This window comes from Corvus cornix, chromosome 2 (genome assembly GCF_000738735.6).
Source record: "Corvus cornix cornix isolate S_Up_H32 chromosome 2, ASM73873v5, whole genome shotgun sequence".
Classification (NCBI taxonomy): domain Eukaryota; kingdom Metazoa; phylum Chordata; class Aves; order Passeriformes; family Corvidae; genus Corvus; species Corvus cornix.
In genome coordinates, this window is record NC_046333.1 from 132,704,267 (window position 1) to 132,726,766 (window position 22,500).

General features: G+C 36.0%; 1 protein-coding gene across 5 annotated transcripts in view; it reads left to right on the forward strand.

Annotated features, from left to right (window-relative positions):
* The window catches only part of VPS13B (vacuolar protein sorting 13 homolog B), a 436,854-nt gene that overhangs the window by 345,063 nt on the left and 69,291 nt on the right, over positions 1-22,500 (forward strand). For all 5 annotated transcript variants that reach the window (XM_039549957.1, XM_039549959.1, XM_039549955.1 and 2 more), the window contains exons 37-39: positions 8,582-8,781; positions 11,393-11,600; positions 11,947-12,131. In XM_039549957.1, coding sequence (XP_039405891.1) covers positions 8,582-8,781; positions 11,393-11,600; positions 11,947-12,131 — 593 coding nt within the window. The remainder of the gene's footprint in view (positions 1-8,581; positions 8,782-11,392; positions 11,601-11,946; positions 12,132-22,500) is intronic.

Sequence of the window (22,500 nt, forward strand, 5' to 3'; positions counted from 1 at the left end):
AAAAAAAAATTACTTTAAAAGAGGTTACCATTGTCGTTTTCCTGATGCCCTTAAGGGTAGAACTTTGTCATACTGATGTTCATTTTATATTTTGTGGCTTGGAGTTACAAGTTAAAACTCGTACCCATTTTATACAAGTAAATACCAAACACTTAATTTGGCAGCTTGTTTGTACTGTTGATGAAAACCCCAACTCCAAGAACTGTTGTTATACTGGTTCAGTGATTTTTGTCCTCTGAAGTATGTGGCATCTTCTGTAAAATGCTTAGGGCCCTAGTCCCATGTACCCAGTCAGATCTGAGATCACTTGGTACTGTGCTTGAGGTGTGTGACTCCTTAACTCTCACATTGCATTAGAGCTAAAATAAGTTTTAGCAAGAAATACTAGAAAACAGAATGCAATTCTAAACATATGGCTTTCAGTTAGTTTAGGTTTGTTGTTGAAATTAGCACTACCTACCTGCCAAAAGAGCAGATAAAGCAAGAGAAGTTGAGGACCATTCTTTCCCCAAAGTGAAAGACAGCGAGAAGCCTGTAACCTCTCAGTGGAGCCTTATTTTACTCTGGCTGAACATGGGAGGGAAGTCTTGCTGTTCCGCATGTGAACTGAGAGAGTTACGGACATAAAATATTCCAAAGATCATACACAGAATTCCCCAGTCCTTTGTCCCATATGTAGAGATGATTACTTTAGCATATAAATAAAGGGGAAAAAATAAACACTAGTTGAGGCTATGATAATTGCAAGTATTTTTACTAAACCTGAAAATAATTACATACTTGAGATACTTTACAGAACTATTAGAAATTAAATGCAGATATGAATTGGTATAGAGCAAAGACCAAACTTCGTTTTGGAGTTAACTAACTCCCTCGAGAAAACTCTGCTAAGGCGTTGTCATAGCCTTTGTGTGCTGCAGATATGCAAGCTAGCCCATGGAGAAATAAAACTTTAAATTAGATATGACTACCTAAAATAATATGCAGCAGTAACAAGCCATTTACAACACCCAGAAGGCGTTTGTTACTTTTAGAAAGAAATATAAACTCTTTCCAACACTTGAACAATAGGAAATTAATTCTCTGTCAGTAAAAGCCAGAGGACAAACTAAATATTTAAATGGCCACTGAGGACTGAGGTGGAAGTGCAGCTTGTAGACAGCTATACAAATCACTAACAAACCTTAATGAATATTGGGTGTGGGCATCAGGGTCCTGTCAGATTTGACACCGTGTCCCAAGTAGCTTAAACACAACACTCAAGGAAAGGTGGAGACCTCATCAGGTCTCTAACATCTGGGATTTTATTTGTCATTTTGGCATATCCTGCAAGCGCAAAAGAAAGAGTAAAAGGGGATTATCCTGACAATGAAATGAGTTACTGAATCTTGTGATAATGAAAAGCAGAAGAATTCTAATTCCTTTCTATAGTCCCTGAGGTGGAGGTGCGTTTATAGTTCTGCAGGAATATAATGTAGTAGGGAAGAACAGATGGCCTAAAATCCATGAAACAAGACACCATCTAATCCCAGGACTGAGTACCCCTATTAATCCTGGTCAGATTCCCTACTGATACTTTGTAATAGGGTTCAGAATTGCTACTGATGAACTTGCAGGTTAACTTGAGAGAGTGGAGTAAAAAAAAGAATAAAAAGTTCCTTGTAGGTTGTTTATTCAAGACAGTGTGCACTAATTTTGTAGAACTGCATTTGCAGTTTGAGTAACTCAGCTTTAGAAGTATTTCAGATGAAATTTTCTTCAGAACAAATATGGTAGGGTTTTTAATCTCTTGAGTTTCTACTGTGAAACTGATTACCTATTTTTTGAGATTGGAATTTCTTTTGATAATGGGATCCCAGTGCTGTATGTGGCGGTAGTAGGTGATACAGCATTTACATGGAGGTCAATTTTATAGATTGTTTAAATTCATGAGAAAATAGATATAACAGTTAAAGCTGGATGTTTTCTTTATACATTTTATGCTTTCTGTGATGTTCTTCCAGTTCAATCTTCATTTTTCAGTGTGAGATACAGAACACAGAGGTTAGACATTATTTCTAGTCTTAGGGACCAGTTCCTTAAGCAGTTTGAATTGTTGATATACTGATGTGTTTCTTCTTTTTCTATGTCAAGAATATGTTTTTGGGATGAAATCACTAGCTTGCTGCCCAGAAAAAAGGTGCAATTTCATAGGAAATTCAGGTTACCCTAGCCACACATTTCCACACGCTGCCTTGTGCTAGCTCAGTTACTCAGGTAGCTGATCATTGGTTGAGTGAGGGCACTCACTTCTCTGAAAACTAACCCAGCAATAAAGAAAAGTTTGCAACAAGATTGACTCCTTCAGCTGGCTCACTGGAGAGGTACACTTTAATGACCACGCTGGCACAAATGAGAATACAGAGAAGTATACAAAGGAGGAGGAATGGAAGGGAGAAGAGTGGAATAAGCCTGGACTTGGACTGTCCTTGATCTTCAGGAGCCACATCCCAAGAGTAGAGGGAAATCTTTTTGGTTTGTGTGGCCCGGGTTTATCTGTCAAGCCTTGGACTTCCACAAGTATAATTGGCTGGGTTACAGAGGCCCAAATAGAGCTCAGCTGCTGCCAGGCACGATCTTCAGAATGGTTTATTTATAAAGAAAAGTTACCCTCTAGTTCATGGACATTTTATTTTACTAAAGCAGTTGAAATCCACTGGATCAAGTGTAAACCCAGAGGAGCAAGACATCAAAGCTGTAACTCTAAATCAACTTTGTGGTGATTATATTGGGCTACATTTTGAGTGGCATCCCCTATTTTGTAATACTTCATTTGCTGTGCAATCATTCAGTGTCTGATTTTTCAGTTGTGCTAAGTATCTACAATTTCAAAGATCAGTGAGGTTTGTAGGTACCAGCTATCTCCTGAAAATAAACCAAAGTTTTCAACCAGCCACCTAAAATTAAGATGTGAAAATCCGTAGATCTTTTTGTAAATTGAAGCACATCTCCATGCCCATCTGTAGAACTTGAGTAAGAATGTTAACTGCTTTTCTGAAACCTGCTGATTTCTAAAAATAAAATGTTTATGATAAAAGAAGCAAGTACTACTCATATCAATATAGCACTCACTTTTGACAGCTGGACTCACAGATGCAAAATGAACACTATTTTTGTTGGTTTATATTATGCATTTTTCTCCACATAATTGGAGTAACATAAGGCAATATTGAGCTTTACAAATATATTCTAAATTACTGTACTCCAAAGGCAGCCTGGACCAGTAATTAAAATCCTTTTGGATCTAAACTTCAATATGCCCTCTCTGATCAGGTATCACAAAATCCAAAATTACTAAATCACCAAGTGAATTGAGATTTTTCATTTATTTAGTATGCAGTAGTGTAAAGAGCATGATGTACCTGCCCAGTTATTCTTTAAGGGAGATGAGCTCATTTCAAATAGATAACCATCTTTGACTTCTCTTCTGATTCATCACTGACCTGAACTCCATTTGAACCTTGTTAGACACAAAACAAGCAGGATTCCTGGCCTGAGCTATAAAATATAATTAAGCCCTTTTGAAATGATGTGTAAAAGAACATAGCTTTACCCCCACTATAACTACTACCACCACCACAACCAATAAAGTTAAATCAAGCACTGCCTGTAATGGATTAAAATAATAAATGTTCCTGGATTTTAGTGTTTGAAGTACTTGAAGAAAACAGGCTCCCAGCAGCCAGTACCGCTGAATGCATGGGGACATTTATTAGTGATGAATTCAAGGGTTTGGCCTGCTTAAGATCATTACTTTCTGTTTACCGTGTGTTACATATCTCATGTTTTTACAGAGTCCATATGTGTCCCAATGTAATGCTGAAAAACTCTCTTTCACTAAAGAATAGCTAATTGGTAACGTGTAAGTATTGTTCTCATGGGGAGAATGAACCATCATAAGATTCAGCTCAATACTAATGAGAAATCCAGTGCGGTCAGTGGATTGTTAACTAAATCTCTCCTGGAAAATTGTTCTTTACTGTGCCTCACCATTTGTTTGCTACTGCTGTTTCCAGACTTGAGTAAATTGGCTGGCTCTTAAATTAACTGCAGTATTTCCCCTGTAATTATTTTCTTAGCTTCGTTACCCTTTCTTCTCAGAAGATGGTTTGTCAAGGATACTTGTCAACAGAGCATTGTAACTGTAGTATAACTACACAGTATGTGATGTATATACAATTTTCTTATGAGGAAAAAATTATGTAGATAGTTGTATCGATATATTAGATATAATGGCACATTTGCTTTTTCATAGCTGTCTTAATGTCACTGACAATCTGAAAATAGCTACCGAAGTTACAGATGTGAAAAGTGAATGTTTGGAAGTAAATATCACAGATTATCATGTTAATAGAAGGCACTAAAGAAAACCACTTGCTAATTAACCTTCAGCAGCCAGATTGTATCTCTGTCACCCAGTCATGGAGGACCCATGGGAGAGCCTGGACTTCTTCCTTTGGAGGGAACCACGATCCCTTGGGTGCGAATACAGTCGACAGGCTGCTGCTGTCAGTGAGACCACATTGTTCATATGCCTCTGAACCAGCACAGCTGGAGCTGTGCTCTGGAACACACTCTTGCTTCTGAGCTGCCCCACATGCAGAAAAGCAATTTTCTTCATAGTGCTATTGTTTGTAGCAAAGCTACTAGCTTTTCAAAAGAGCCAGTTCAGTGTCATTTGCTACCTTTATTAAAATACATGTGTTTTCTTTTTCTTAATTCTCTTGTCCCCTTTTGAAGCTTGCCAATTAAAATCGTGCTCTATGTTGCATTAGGTGGCAGTGCAGTGAACCAAACAGCATTTGCAGCTAAGGAAGAGCAAATGCACAGGGAATAATAGGAGGAAAAAAGCTCCCTCTACATTTCTACTAATTTCATTTGGAGTTGATTGAAATACCATCATTGAAATGTTTTTGAAAACAGACAGTCCATAGTTTATGCCAAAACACTGTCTTTTGCTTTGTTAACCAGGAAAAATAAACAGAGCACTTTCTTAACACCTGTATTGCTTAAACCCTAAGTGATCATTATTGTAAGGCAAAGATTGTTTTCATGTATTTGCTGCATCTATTAAAATGGCCCAGCTCTTTCTTTTTCTATTCACACACATGGGTTTGTGCACACACAACACTTTAACAAGGATGGAACTGCCTATTTTTGACAAAGGCTAATGCAACTCTGCTATAATTATATATAAACCCTAATCTAACTATATGTAAAACTGTATTAAGGTACTCAGATTCCATAAGATGTCTTTTTAAATCTTAGCATAAATCAAGTAGGTACTTGATGTTAGGAAAAAAAGATGTTAGAATATCAAAGTAAATGTCTTCAAGTAAAATTTTTTCACTGTTCTGTTGTAATGAATTCCACCTTTAATTTTGGAGCAAGCTAATTTCTTGAACATGACGAGCAACTGCTAGCTATTTTTCAAACCCTCCGACATTATTTCCAACCATATAAAAATACCTAGGTATTCTTTTTGAGCATACATCATCATAAAGGTAGTCCTTCCAATAGCACACAGAAGCCTGGTCTAAGTTCTCTTTTGCTCCATTAGTGTAGATGCATTTTGTGGTGCTTTTGTGTTTCTGGCTGGAGTCTGACAGGGGAGGGCTGGCAGCATTTTTTAAACACTGTCCAAAGCAACTGCTTCATATTTATTAGTCTCTTGGAGGAGTATTTTAAAAGTCATGAAACTATTTGTTCCTTAAAAGTAAATTATTGCACGTACTGAAAAGTGCATTGGTGTCCATGAGCCAAAATCCAAACAGCACAAGTTAACTTCTACATGTCACAGCAATCATTTATGAAGATATATTGCTTATGTGTGCTGCCATCTCAAGTTCACTTCAAATGGAGACTTCGATTTAATCTATTTAAACTGAAGGTGGACTTCTACAATAGAGGTTTGTGAGAGATGCATTGAAGGACTGACTGAAAATAGTGTGTGGGAGGGCAAAAACGGGAAAATTATTTTGCTTCTTTACTTTTCTGAGGTGATTGTTTTAGTCATGGGAAAGCACTTCACTGACTGAACATACGCTTTTATGATTTCCATAGAAATAGTACCCTATTGAAACTTCTCTCAGACACAGAGATCTCTTTATTTACTATTGCTTTTTAAGGTTTACGCATACTTGCTCTTCATTTGTTTTCTTTAAGCTTCCTCAAAACATCACTTCATGCAAGTTTGTCTAAATACTCTCTGCGTTCTATTTTTTGGACAGTGAACAGTGGTTTTTATACTGAATCACTTCATCCCTGAAAGGACATGCAGATACAACGGCTAGAAGGGACAAGGATGTGATTCTTGTCTACACAAGAGCAATCTGGGTCACAGCAACAAAAATAAAAATCTCTTACTGAGTTCCTGAGCTTTTCCTGGTATTTGTAGGACACAATCCATGGATGTGTCTTGTAATATTTCATGTATTGAAAGCTAACCAACACTTCCTTATTCTTAATTGTTTCTTCATTTCTCATTGTTTGCTTAGCATTTGAGAAAGACACTGCTGATTTTGAACAAGCAGTATTATGTGCTGAATGCTCAGTTCTGCTTCTAAGCTGTTGGATATTGTGTTTTCTTTGTACTTTGTGGAGCTGAGATGACAACACAAAGAGATTGCAAAGCATAATCCTTCCAAGTGTAATCCCAGTGAAAGAAAACATAAATAAAACCACTTGCATTCTGGCATTCCTTTTCCCCTTTTGTTATTTCTGCAACTTGGCACATATTCCAATAAAACTATAGGAAGAGCATTTCTCTATATTGAAGAATTGTGCAATAGTTACCAAGAATTTCTTCTCTGTCAAATCAAAATTCCATATAGAATATGAAAAAAAAATTAATTTCCAAATATTGTACTGCCTCTTATTTTATAACTAACCATAGCAGGGTGTCAGTGTGTGTTGATGCTAGTTTTCTTGATTGTCACTGAAATTCAGTGTCAAAACCCACCTTGACCAATTTCTGTCCTATAAGCCTGTTACCCATGAGAGCAGATGCAGGATTTCAGAAGCCAGCCTAAATAAAAAACCCCAAAGTTAGAACTCCTTTCCCAGTCAGTGACAACAGTCCTGTCGATTGGCATGGGACAATGGTTTGTTCGAGTCCTTGATGGTTCTTACTAAACTCCAGCTGCTCAAGGGAGAGATGGTTTAGGTTTGTGGTTCCTACTCAGGCTGGACACAATTCATTGTCATTATTACTATGGGGACTGCTGGACCACCTTCCTAGTGGTTGCTGGTTTAAAAAAAAAAATCCAAGAATTTCCTTCCATTCCAAAAAATAGTTTTTAGTATTATGAAATTGTAACCCCCAGGATGCAGAGAGACTTCTTCCCTGGATACTAGGAGAGGTTCATAGGAGAAGTTTTACTGCATGTATTCAAAACAGTGAGTTGTATTTTGGGGGGATTTTTCAACCAGCAAAGTTATAAAACTATTAAATGAAACTGTACCTTGAAACACCTGTGTGTAAGCCTTAGGTGGTTTTTTTTAATTTTTTGCCTTTTGTAAATGTCTATTTTTCATTAGAAAAATAAGCTGTGGGCATTATAAAGTATGGTAACATCCAGTATTCAGGGTGTTGAGTCTAAGTATTAGCACCAAAGGAGATAAAAGTTAAGCCAACCTCAGATGTAGTACTTTCCCTGTAAATATACTAAAGAAATAGAGATATTAGGTATGGTTTATTTTATTAAACAGTGATTTGCAGTAAGTTAAATTAACAAGAGCTGGGATATTTCTAGGTAATGTTTCTGTCCTCAAAATGTTTGTGTCTTTAATGAGAGTATGTAAGTTCTGTCATAAATGTAATCTGCCATTATCATTTTTAGGTTTTATGAAGCTATGTAAAGTACAAAAGGTTACGATATGAAAACTTTAAACTCTTTTCTCAGGAAATGTACATTATATATTTTGAGATAAGCATTTGTTTTGAATTATTTGAATTGAAACATTACCCTTCTTCTTCTGCTAAGCACTCCTAAGTCTAGCAAGGTGCTATGTTATAGTAATTAAGACAAAAGCAGAGAGAACTGTTCAAAATAGCTATTTCCTGTCAGTTTGAAATATAATCAAGTGAAGCAGCTGTTCTTGTTCTTAATAGACTTTTTTGGAAAAAAAATACCATAGTTTAATGAAAAATGTCTCTTCTTATAAACCTTAAAATACAATGCAAAAAGTCATAATGTTTTGGCAAGTAGTTCTTTGTAAGGAATGTGAATGAGACATACCTGTTCTGTAACTGCAACATGGTATAAAGCCTGGCTGATAGTGTGGGAAGAGCAAGCTAAGTAAAAACCAGGAAATTTTTTTTAAAATTACAAATCTTGTTGCCCAACTGTGATGCCCTTGCTTGGAGAGGAGAGCGATTGTCCACACAAGTATTTCCATGAAAGTCAGTGGGACTACTTGTGTGAGTAATGGCTGGCGGGAAGGGATTCCCAGGCTCATGGTAAAGTGAATTCAGGAAATAAGCACATAAATGTTGGGAGAATAACTGCCAGTGGGATTAAATTTCTCTCTCTCTTTTTAGGAATCCATGGATCATCTTTAGTCCTTGACATAAAAGATTTCTTACTTAAAACAAGTCTCAAAGAAAGAGCCAAATCTCTGATAAGCCCTTTTTGCTGCTCTGTTAATGTGGAAGCCAAGTGGTGTAAGCACAGTGGTGATCCTGGCCCAGAGCAATCTATTCCAAAAATCTACATTGATTTGAGAGGAGGACTGCTGCAGGTCTGTATAAGATGGTTATGGTTGTGCTGTTGAGCTGGACTGGCTTTGGATGATTGAGTTTTCGTAAATAAATTGCATGAAAGCCTGTAAAGCTTTGCATCCTACAACTGGGTTTTTTGGTTGGGGTTTTTTGCATGTTTAATTTGGGTGGTTTTTATTTTACCTTATAAAATAAGTATCTACTCTTCCATGTAAACTGTTGATTGAAAAATTGTGTACAGTGTTTTGGGTTTGATTTTTTTTTTTTTTTTTTTTTTTAATACTACTTAAGCTCTGTATTGTAGCTGTATGTGTGTGTTCCTTAAAACTACTGGATCAAATTACTAACACTTAATATTTAGGGCCCTGCTCTGATGGGTGTGTGTTTGTCTGTCCATGACCTGTGTGTCTGTAATGCCTAGGGGTAGCCTTAAGAAGTACATATCCTTTCTTTTTAAACTTCTACGAATTTCTCAGGGGAGTAATTGCAAACTATTGTTTGTAGCAATTAATGCTCAGTTTTCTGTGCTATCCTCTCCTTTTTGGAAGTGCCCACAACTTGAAATCAGTCCAGGAAACATGGGAGTTCTTGAAATGAAAAATAGATTCTGTGGGGCTTAAACAAGTGGGCTTTAAGATATGTCTTGTTTTAATTATTTCTATTATAGTATCTATACATACCAAATGGTTTTAAATAAATACATAAATCAAGTATATAAAACACAAAAAGGAAATTTTGACATTTAATTGTGTCATTAAGTTTCATCCCAGAACTGGCATTACGAGTTCTTAGAACCACAGCACTGGGATAGGGTTAATCAGATAACACAAATTTAGAAAAAATATATCTTAATGAATAAATAAAGTCAGTTTGTTTCTTTGCTTCTTTTTTTATTTGTTTTTCACAGGTACTTGGCTGAGTACCTCTATATGTTAGTAATAAAATGCTTATTTTATTTTTTTTTCTAACAATTTTGGGTTTTGACAAGTACCAAAAAAAAAAAAAATTTTAAATCTCAGAAAGCCATTTATTATTGGAGTATAATTAAGGACAATTAGCTTTTGCAGAAGATAAAAAAATGTTTGGTCTGGCAGAATAGATTTGAGAATGCTGACAAAATCATTGGCAGTTCTGTTCCAAGTTAATTTATTTATGGCTAATGATTTTACCAGCTCTAAACATGACTTCATCTATCACTGTTAATTTGTATTGCAGCAGAACCTTGAGAGCTTATGTAAAATCGGTGCCTCATCACTGTATGTTGTAGTAGGAGTTCCATGCCCTGGAGTTCCCAGCTGCCTACAAATTAAATTAATGAAAGTATGAGGGAAAAATTGTTCATCCCTCCTCTATCTGTGGGGAACTGGGGTCTCTGAGATTGGCTTAAGGTGACAGAGAGCTCCTTTGAGGAGGTCCTAAAGTAAGTAAGTGTGGGACCCCGAGACCAGAGGTACTCTAGAAACCATAGCAGAGATGCACTAAATTCAGGGGATGACCTGCTTAGCCTGGGAATGTTTAACTCAGGACTGGCTGTGGCTGTGTTTCAAGAGGGTCTTGGTTTATTCTGTGGGCTTACTTGCAGATCCAGGGCAAGGAGAACCTGCCTTCTTGACAGCTCTACTATGCTCCCTTTAGGCATTTTTTGGTTTTGTTCACATTTTAAAATTGGTATTCCCCCATGGAAAAATTTGCACTGCTCTTTATGTGCACACCTGACTTGTTTACTTTACTCACACCCTTACCATGTTAAGTTACTGTCTGGGGATTTTGATTTCATCCCACACTGGTTCCAAGTCTAATTTCTGTATTAATTGCTAGTTGCTTACTTGTCTTCCATGTTGCTTCAAGGCCTGCTTCTGAACATGGAGTATAAAGGACTTGTCCCCATTAATAAGGTTCTCTCAAACAGGAGCTTGATTTGAAAAAAGCAGCAATACTTGTCAAAGCTGGGAGAAAGGAATGTCTTCTTGCCTATTATTTTGCTACAAAGTGTGTGAATCTTCTGGACTTTGCATGCCCTATTTTATTAGATATTTTTCTGTATTTCTGTTTTAAACTTAAAAAAACTTTGAACTTTTTAACCTCACTTGGAGGACTTACAGAACACCCAATTCATATGCTTCAATTTTGTGCTTAAGATGATCTTTCATATGTCTTTCGAGTCACATTCTTTGTTGTGTCACTTAGTTTTAAATGTATTCCAGAATTCCAGTTTTGGAGCCGCAAGCTCTTTGAGGAATTTAAACTTTGTATCTGTAAGGGGTTTTTTGTCATATCTTAAACGGAGAAGACCTGTGACCAGTCCTAGCATTATGTACTGTTCTTGAATATGACTTTTAAGATCTGTGGTCTTCCAGGCAGCATCAAAAAGTGGTAGGAATTAATGCTTTCCTTCAGATAATGAAAAGAACAGATTTGACACATGGTTTTGTAAAGATTTTTTGTTGCTTCTGTTCTTTATTTTAACATTAAGGATGCTTGCAAACAATAAAGGTCCAAGTAGAGCAGACTCAAATCTGTATGAAGTTCCTTATGCTTTGGGGAAGTGTTTTTCCCTTCAAAAATGGCTGAATATTTGTATCTAATGTTTTCATCTTTTCTCTCTTTTTTTTTTTTTTTTTCTTTTTAAAGGTTTTCTGGGGTCAAGAGCATTTGAACTGTTTAGTTCTTCTCCAGGAGCTTCTGGGGCAGTACCTGACTAAAAAGGGCAGTGTAGAGACCTTGATACCTGAACATACATACCCCACTTGTTTTTCTGCGGAAAGGAATCAGGCCTCAAAAACTGAGCACACCTCAGATGATCTGAGAACAGGCCTGTTCCAGTATATACAAGATGCAGGTAAGAAGGATATAATTTTGGCTCTCTTTTTTTCTTTCTTTTTTTTCTAGATTATAAAGTAAAAACAGTAGTAACCTATTAGACATTACTTGCCTCTTACAGTGAATAATTATATTTTTTGGAAAAGCAGTTGACATCTGCTAGAATTAAAAAAAAAAAAAACTTTGAAAGACTTTTTTGATTTCTTTCCATTAAGCTGTAATGTTTTAAAAGTCAGGGAAATTGCTTTTTTATTTTCTCTCCTTTTGATCCTGAGGGATTTATTTTTAATCACTTTGGTTTCGTAAACCAGCATGTTTCTTTCTAGAAATTGTATAACAGATTATAGCTTCCTTTCATTTGACAGAAGCACAAAAGCTGCCCAGTGCCTATGAAGTTGTGTTTTACAATGAAACTGAGGATAGTCCAGGAATGATGCTGTGGAGATATCCAGAACCCAGAGTGCTCACTCTTGTAAGAATTAATCCTGTTCCTTTTAATACCACTGAAGACCCAGATATTAGCACTGCTGACCTTGGAGATGTTCTTCAGGTGGGTAGTGAGTTTTCTACTTTAAGTAACAAATGAAAATATTACTGCTGTAAAGTGAAAGTTTTCAAACTGAGATTTATTAAAAACTACCACAAAACAAATGTCAGGAGCTCTATAAAACCAATATGAGGTACATTCCACAGCTTGAGCACATCTTTAGTTTCAAAACTACTTGTACAAACATTTTACCCACTTACCTGTAAAGTTTTTATGTTGCATAATAAGCTATAGCCAAGTTTATCAGTTCTAGTTTGCGAGCATACTTTTTTTATTTTGTCTTTTTATGGTTTCATCCATCAGTCTTTGCTTAAAGATTTCATTTTGTTTGAAACTGAAACATGAGGAAAAACCTGGTCTGAAATTTCCAAGATCTAGTGGAATCATTGAAGTAAAATCTCCAATCTGGCCATTCTCTTCTGTTTCTGTGATGGCAGATAGCTGTGCTGCTTCTAGTAAGATCCACAGGGTAGAGGCGAAGAGTCTGTTTTCTCTCATTTTGCTTTGAGAGGGTTGAAGTGGACGGTACAGTTTGTGTCAGATCGTGGAACTTCTCTTTTAAGGAGAGCTGAGTGCTGCAGTCTCTGTGCCTCAAAAATAGACCATACCTCAAAATTAGTGATCCTTAATGCGCTGGAATTTTTGCTTTCTAACATATGCAATCAGGTCATTAGATTTTCTCCTGTCTAGTGTAATTCTTTATAAATTCACTTATTCCCTCCGTACTTACTTTGACTTTAGCTCAATTTTAATTCAGGTAATCTCAGTTTCCCTTTTGTATTACAAATTGGACCTGTCATTATTTTTTTTAATTTCCATCTGGTTGTTAATCAGATAGTGTTGTGAGTCAAGGGAAATAAATATTTCCCAGTTCTTCCTATTTGTTCAAAACTGTTGAATTATATTTCATTATTGCTATGATGTTAAAAATTGCTTTTAAAATTTAATTATTCACCAATATGCTTTGAGTTATGAATAAGTAGCATAATCTTCCTCAGATAAATGGTATAATGTTATTACCGTGCACATACTGTTGGTGAGATCATGTAAGTGTCCTGCCAATTTCTTTGCCCTCTAGACAGCCAAATGTCAGCTCCTTTCAGTTATATGAAAATTAAAATTAAATGGAAAAAAATCAGCTCCACTTGGCATGAGGTTTGAATCAAAGATCAAAATTGTGTTATTGTAGGCTGTCTTGAGGTTGCTATGAAAGCCGGCATTTTGCCTTCTTCCAGGCTGGTATTTTTGGAGCACAGTACACCAAGTTTTTGGTATAATTACATTACACTCCCATTATAGATAACAGACATCATGAACCATTATGTATGTGCTTGTGTAATAATATGAACCTGTCCAAGGGGGATATCAGTTCTTCTTCAAGTGGGTATACACAGCTGGACTTTCAGTAGCACAAATGTTCTGCTTTGTGCTTCCATAAGATGGTCTAGAGAAGAAAATAATGGAATCACTATGATTGCCTTGGAGCGTGAGAAGCACTCTGCTACCAGTGATCAGGTTCTGTCAGCTTCTATTGGTGTTCACGTAATTCTTCAGATTTCTACCACGAGAAAATATAAGGATATCAGCCAAATTAGAGAACATCTAGTCAAAAACTCTGCTCTTGGGCACATCATGTGCAGAAATGCCTGCAAGAATATCCACATTTTGGCTGTGGGCCGTTAGTTATGGTGGTAATTGCTACCTGGCCCAAGGTTTTCCAGAAATGGCCATACACCTGATGAACAGCCATTTTAAACATGGACAGTGTGCATTTTTTTAATAATCTAACAGAGGTATGTGGGTGGAATAAGTAATACAGAGTCAATTTTTAATTTCTTTAGGTAAATTACATTTACCAAATACTCATCTCAAACTTCAGATTCTAATTTAAGTTAATCGTGGGGCCTTTCATCAGCTCCACTTTTTCCCCTGTATGGATGTATGTTAATTAATATACTGTGGATTTAGTGCATATGGAAAACTCATGAAATACAAAGAGAAAAATGATAAAGCAACATTTATTTTATTCCGTTCTTTAAATGAAACATTAGAGAAACATCTGCAAGCCAAGGACTTCAGCTTTTTTGAAAAAAAGGGGTCTAAATATAAAGGCAATAATGATATCGAGCTATATTAAAATATATTTTTAAAACTTTCCCGGGATTGTGTATATGTTCAAATGTAAGGAGGACCCATAATGTCACCAGCTGTGTTACCTGTCTCCCTTAATCCTCTGCTTCACAATGATACAGTCAAAGGTGCACTTCTGTAGTTTGTCTTGGATTCAAAGTTTTCCAGTTGCATGTTCTTTCTTTCTGAGTAAGTTGCTATGACATTTCATCTAGCTTTCTGTCTTTGTTAAACTTTTAGCATAACGTTTTAATCATGGGTAGGTTTTAGAAATCTCTGTTTTTATAGCTGTTTTTCAAATTCCTGGAACTTGAAAAAGCTTCACTATAAAGAGATTTTTTCTAAATATTGAAGGTGCATGTTATCTGCTACAGCCAAAGGATAGAGAACAGCTTCAGATTATAAGTTTATATGAACTATATTGTTTCTGTTGAACCTTACCTTGCTGCTATTTCTAGATTGTCCCAAGAGCTGTTTTCTTGTGCTTTCCCTTGTGTTGTTGCAAAGGTAAGCAGTTTCACTGGTCAAGTTTCTAATACTTTTTTTTTACAGTCCAAACATTGTTGCTTTTATTTGTGGAGGGAACAGGAAGAACTGATGTCTCTGCCATGGCATAGCATGTGGCATTTTCTTCAGCAATTTGAAATAGAACTTTGATCTAATTGTTTGAAGGAAGTGAGAATCCTAGATCTGATTGCAAGAACTGTATATTTCTTTGGGAAGATTGAAAGTATCTGAATTTGTTGTACTTCCTGTTTAATAGACATCGCAAACACTTTTAATTTTTAAGCCCTTATTGTCCCATTTTCACATGCTGCAAATGTCCTTTGGCTCTGTGTGATTTACCATTCTTTCAGGTAACTAGTATTTGAGGAAACACCTTTCAAAGGTGTAGGATGGTATTGACATGAGAATAATATTCCCACCTCAGGACTAGAGGGAAGTCCAGACTTGGAAAATTGTCACAAATTTTATTCAAAAGGTAAAAAGCAAGATGAAGTAGCAATTCCATTATTTTTAAAATATTGAAGATTGATATATTGATAAGTCAAAAAAAGGGATGCTCTCTGAGACTTTCTCAGCCATAACAGATGAAACTTAAATTATTCAAGTATACTGCTCATAGGAGGAAGTCTTGTGGTTAAAGACATGTGGATGAGCAACTTCAAAAGCCTATTTTATTCTGTGCTTAAAGAAGGTATGTACACAAAACCAGAGAGAGAAAACCTACTGTTCTTGCTGCAAAAAATTAATTACTGCTACATTTAGGTCACTCTCATGTGCAGATAATTTCTATAATAAAAACTGTGCAGGTGTTTATAAATTTGTCTCATCAAGTATTCACATGTGAAGACGTATGGCATGCCTCAGTTTCCCACTGTAACTTTAAGCTATATTCTACAAGGCAACCAGCTTGTCATTGCAGGACAAAGGTCTTCTATTTGCTCTGTGATGGTCTTGTTGCATGGAAGTTAAAGTTGGAATCTGTGGGAGTTGGAATCAGTGATGATTCTCATTCCTATGAAATCTGACCATAAAATGTCTTTCACCAAGGACTTTGAAGCGTGGTAATAGATTCAAGTAGATTTTGGTTTAGAATGGATGTAGAAATGTCTCCTGCAGAGGTATCAGAGTGGCAGAAGATACATGAGCGTCATAGGAACAAGAATGGGCTAGACAGTCTAAATTTCAGAGTAAAGGCTTCATAGTGTCTCTCTTCATCTCCCAAATGATGAGGACATTGGCTTGATCTGGCTACTAGGACAGCTGAAAGAGAATTTGTGGCAATTTCCTCCATCCTGGTTGTTCTGGTTGCCTTGGAAGAATGGCGTTAGGAAGAAAGGAGTAAGAGCAATTTCTAATTTCAGACAACAGTTTATGATTATGCAGGTAATTCCACGGTCCCAGAACATAAAGAAAAATTGAATAATAAGAATAATATATTTCACATCATAACAAAGGGCTGTATTTCAAAACTGTTGTGTGATGCTAAATTCAACTATGTTTGTACAGTTCCTTGGATCTGTCAGGTCTGTATTTGAGGAAGGACAAGTCATCTTCGTTTCTGTGATATTTTTAAAATTCAAAGGAGGGAAAGCAGGAAAAGAAAAGCAGGAAAAAAAATCTGTTACTGATTCATTAGTGACTTTCACATTGTGCAGATACAATATGAAGCTAGCTACATTTAGATATTTAACCTCAAAGACATTTCTGTTGTGTATTTGTGCTGTGGGGCTTAGAACTGTACTTGCACTGTGTGTCTGGTTTCCCCAAGGTCTTCCTGTGTCTTCCTGCAGTCTTGAGAATCTCAGATTTATGTTTATCTTTGCCTGTGATGTTGTTATACTTTTCTGATGTAATCTGGGTTATATTTCTATATCATTTATCTTTACCAAGAACGAGGTTGACAGGTTTAGGTTGGCAGGGGAGAGAGCAAAGATGGGGGGTTAGGGGGGCTCACCAAGGTAGGAAAACAGTTCATATGGCATCAGGGAAATATTCTGCTTTTTTGTGCAGGCAGGTGAACAGGACACACAAATTATTTCCTGTACAGCTGGAGGCCCATTTTGTCTAGTGAACCTTTTACAGAGATTCTCCTTTATTGCCATTCCATTGTAGAGTTATCTTTCCAATGAGGGATGTTGCTGGCACTGCCACGTATCTCAAACAAAAAGCTGTGTGTTGTCACAAGAGCGTTTACTCAAGTGACATGGATTTAAAAGCAAGAGAAAGCCAGATTTGCCTAATCAAGGTAATCATACAATGTGTAGTGCTCCAAAGTATGAGTTATCTGATTTATTTAAGGTGCATCACTAACACAAACTTAAAATTCTTTCTCCTGGATTGTCATCCAGTGAGAGATGCAAGCTGTTGAACAAAAAAAAGATAAACTATAGCATTTGCTGGTTTCTCCATATGAAGTGAAAATAAAATATCTGCTAAACTATAACCCTGACAGGTTTTTGTATTTGAGGATGTTTCCCTTGTGTACCTGCCAGGATTCCTATTGCACGCAAGTGTAGTCAGCATTATAACAGCTGATGAAAAGATTAATGTGTGCTGAGGTCTTCTTTTTTGGCCTTTCTTCTTTATATAGTGTCCTAAGAAACAGAACACAGTTTAGAAAAGTGGTGATTAAATTAAGCAAATCTCAAGGTCTATTGAAGAAAATTTTAGGGCAGTGAGTATAGCTCTGAGGTTGCAAGGGCTTAACTGGGATTTAATAAGGAAAGACTACCTTATTTTCCTTAATAAGGAAAGAAAACCACTGTGGTAAAATTCACACAGAGCATTTCCAAAGGTGGTGAAATCTCTTTTAGGAGAACATAAAATACTTCTAACTTCAAAAGGCAGGGATTCAAAAAATTGTTGCATTGCCTTACATGCATGTGCTATTTAAATAAAGCATTTGCAAACTTGCTAGTCTGGAATCTGATTTTTTTAATGCTGTCAGCCAATAAATAGTAATTTTCTAACACCTCGTGGCTGTTTAAACAGTGGCTTAAGGAAGCATGAGTTTAAGAATGACCGACATTAGACCTACTGCAAGTCATTTATTCCAGGAAGGATTTGACATGACAGTCAACAGGAAAAGAATTATGATCAATGTCAAAGACATTCATTTTTCCTTTTAACAGAGAATACTTCATTTTTGGCTGGCTTTGCTTCCTTTTTACTTTTCATTCCCTGTTGGGGCTACAATATTCAGCTGGGCATTTGAGAGTCTGGGAAAAGTGCTTTCTGGGAAACCACAAATTTTTGATTTATTTCTTACATTCCCAAAGCAACAACAATTTTGGAAATCCAGATGATTTGTGTGTGACAGGTTAGTGATTTAAGCTCATGGTTCTTACTAGATAAAAAGCTGTAAAGTTCAACTGTGCTTCTTGATAAACCTGTTGGTTTGCAAGTTATTGAATCTACTGCCAGACAGTTCAGTACTGTCTTCGAATAATGAGACTTTTTAGATGGATGGAGAAATAATGTGAATTGCTCAGAAGGCAAATTTGGTGCTTTGTCTGCTTTTTAAAGCTTACATTTCTTGTTAATTCTATCTTTGGATGTTATTCAAAATTACTGAAATAGTCACACCACTACTACTATATAAAGACTCTATACAGTGTTTTTATTATCTCTCTACTGTGTGAAGAGTTGCAAAAAGCTTGAAAAGAAACAATAGTTGTTGGACATATCTGATCATAAACTAGAAGTGTAACAAATGCCATTTATTCTAATGTAGGGAACCTCTTTCTCAGCAGTAAATGCAGTGTTTCCATTCATGCATAAGACAAAAATGGGTGCAGGTCATCACGTAAACAGCTGGTCTGTGTAAGAGGGCTGTAGGTTTGCTTGTAGCTTGAGCCACTTACACTCCAGATGATCTGCATGTGAGCACATTTTCTGATCTGAGTTTTGCACATGTTTTCCAAAGTTAAGACTCTGATTATTAATTGTAAGTATTGTCTTCATTTTCTTGCAAGGAAGGAAAGAGGGACTAAAGAAGTGGGAGTCTTAAGCAGATGTTGAAACAGAGCCCGTTCTCTTTGGGAATTCCAGCTTTAAACATTATTTGTGCACTTCCTTGCCTGAGAGTAGGATTATCTCAGACTTTACTATTTTGTTACTGGTTTGTGTGTGTATAATCTTAATTATTTTGCTGTGTGATCTTAGTGTTCCCTTCATCAAGATGAGACTGTATCGTTTGTCCTAGAGTTTCTGTGCAGTCTGCAGGGAGTTAAGCGTAACTTCTTGGGAATGTTAATGGAAGTTTTGCATAATTTGCCTGTGCATCACAGTGAAATTTACCCTTAGGGGTTACTGAGCCAGTGAAAATTCTACCGGGTGCCAGAGGACTGACGAAACCATCAGATTATCTTAATGACAGATTTACACTCTCCTCTTGTTCTGTACTCTTCAGATTTTGTGACTCTGATTTATGAAACTTTGCAAACCCAAGTACTTCCGTCTGTACACTGACTTTGTGGTACTTCTTGTAGGAGTCAGGCTTTACTGTGGTGAGAATATGTGGTCAAAGTAGCTCATATACTGAAAATTGTAAGGTACTTTATGTATTAATAGACTGCTAACCTCAATCCCAGAGGTGACTACATTTCAACAGCATAGTCCATATATTAATAATAAATACTGAAGCCTAGAAAATTAAAAACCTTAAATGAAACATGGAAGATAGTTCCTGTATCAGAAAGAGAGAAAAAAGTGTATTGCAAGAAGTAGATGAGTCCCGAATGTAAAATGTCCAATCTGAATGCTTTTGTTTCTCAATAGTTGCAACAACACATTAAGATCTAATAAATTAAAGAAATATTGTTGCTTTTGCTATTTAAAAGGCAAGTGGTCATCACATAAACTCAGTCTCAAGTTGAATGACAATTATTAGAAAAGTTTGACACTTAGCAGTATGTAATTTTCCTATTTAAAGTCCTGCAGAAATCTCAGTTACAGCCCAGCACTATTCTGTGCTTTCTTAACAAAAGCTGTTAGTGTGTTTAGAGTAATTTTTCCATAATGGAAAAAGCCAGTATCTGTGACAGATTACATTACTCCACACACCTGCATTTGCTCTGAACCTGCTAGCCTGATAAATTGATAAGTTGGTCACATGTTGTTTTAAAAAGGCAAAGAACATAGTTCCTAATAAAAGAATGCTACATATTTCTTCTAAAAGGTTAAAAAGCATTTCTCAGGGCTCTTAAATTACCATATTCTGATACCAGGGGAAAATAAAACCTGGGCTTAGAGTCTTGTTTGTACTTAGAAGGCTTTCCGGACAGGAAGGCAATCTTGATGCAATTCAGTAAGCCACAATACCAGTGGGGCATTACAGGTGAAAAAATTGCAGCTGTACCCCTCACCACAATGTATTACAACTGTACAGTGGAATATTTCCTGTACAGAAATAGGGCTTGGTTAACTTTGTTTCCCAAGAGTAGATCACATTAAAATGTTATAAAATCATGATTTCCTGCATTTGAATACTTGTGGTTTCTCAACTGGTTCCAATATTACAAAAGGTTTTTTATAGCTTCTATTAGTTGAAGATGTATAGAAGCTTTTTTCCAAAGTCAGCTAAAAGGAAGTTATGTATTTTTAAAGAACAATTTTTCTCAGAAGACAAGAGTTTTCTTTCACATCTCTTTATTATAACTCTATTTGATATTTATTTTATAAACTGCAGGACAGATGTAAATTTAAATAAAATGAAATAAATGTACTTATAGGACTATTATATGTTAAGTGGAGTTGAGCGAGCCATGGTATATGTCATTACTTAGATAACAAAATAGTAATTATTTTCATTAGTCAGCCAAAGACCTCACTATGGATAGAGGAAAAAATTAAATCAAGCACATATTGCACATTAAATTTTAAAGTGAGTATTTTTAATTTGTCTTAGCTTTAGAACCAAATTTATTTTTAAAAAATTCAAAGAGAATTAAAACAATTCTGTGAAGAAATTATATGGCATAATTTTGAAAAACATCTCCAGCTGGGGTGTCTGATTATTCCAGAGTGTTGAAAATTGAGCTTGTACCGTAGTGGAATAACTTTTACTGCCTGAAATATACAGGTATGTAACACTTCAAACTGCTGTCAAAGTACAGAAAATCATACTGAAAACACAAAGGAGATTGAAGAGAGTGGGACAGCAAATACTTTGTACAACTAAATGATTTTAATCTGAGTATTACAGCTAATCCTAACACTACTAACATAAGGCTATATTTTTACCTCGCTGTAAGCCATCACTTTTTTTTTTGGTGGTTTGGTTGTTTGGTTTTTTTCCTTCATGAAATGGGGATATTGGTGGTCTGTAGCTGTGCCAGGAGCGTCTGTTTTCCACACAGATATGATACCATCTTAGCTCTGAGGAAGGCTAAAAAAAAAATTCTCTAACAGTGGTTTGTAGCATGATTTCACAGTGTCAATCACACAAGATAAACAGGAATGTGGATGTTGAAGTATCCTACACTTGTCCAGAAAGTAGGTGTTCTGCTGGTCAAATTTAATTGTGTGTGTTGTGTGAAAAGGCATATTACAAAGTTCTATTATATTTAACATTATTTTTCTTTTGGGCATATTTTCTACATATTATATTTTTCTGCAAAATTCTTTTGCTAGTTTTATATAAATAATACTTCAAAATCAAATTCAAAAGTAATGTTCCTGGTAGTTATTGCCAAGCCTTTTTCCCTTATAAAAGTCTGGATAAAACTTTTTATTTGCTGCTACTGCAACTTCTGTTCACCTAATGAGAGAATTGTATTTTTAAGAAAGTTGGCCCTAAACCAGTAAAATATCTTAATAAAAGAATAGCTTTGTTAAAGAGCAATCAGTTTATTCATGCTCAGGAAGCTGAAGTCAAAATCTCAGTATGGGTTGGTGTCTGACTCAGAGTGCTTTTAGTTTGTGTTGTGTTCTGCCTCATTCACTGAGGTGGCCCTGCATGGAGAAGATAAAACACACACACACTTCCTGTCTTCTGTGTGCATTTTTTTGTACAGTAGTTGTTTCTGGACCAAGAATAGCTTAATTTCCAAGAGGAAGCGCCCACGATCTGGGGGACTGAGATTCGAGAAATGAATGTATCTTCTGTAAAAGCTTCTTTTCTAGCAAATCCATCAATCAAAAGGACGCATCACTGAAAGAAACATTAGGCACATCCTGTAACCCAGCTGTTAATATCTATCTTTCTTTCTCAACTGGACAAGATGTATTTTGCAACCTAAGAAATCTGCATGTATATAGTTTAAAAGTTCATTTTTTTATACTGAGTTTTAAAATCACATGCTTCAGTATTTAAGGCATAATACTTTTTGTACAGCCTTCATTCAACAACTTCAAAGAAGTAGGCTGATGGCAGTAGCTTTTTCCTAGAGGCAAAAAAGATGTCTGTGAAAAAGATGGGATTAGTTAAGAAATATTTTTATTATTTTTCTCCTAGTTGGAAATTATGTCCATGTCTGAGACCAGTTAGCATTCTGACAAAATGTGTACTGAATAATAGATATGATCGTTAATGGTAACATGACAGATTGTAGAAGTGCACTGGTGTTGGCTCTCTGCTCAGCTGCATTTCAACATTGAATTGTACCTGTAGACAGATAAGTGCTGTGCACCCAGCACTTTTCAAATCCAAATTAGCCAAGTAGTCTAAAGCTGTGAGGATAACATCAGCTCGCAGGAAAATATAGAAAGAAGCATGTTGTGATCTTGAAATTCT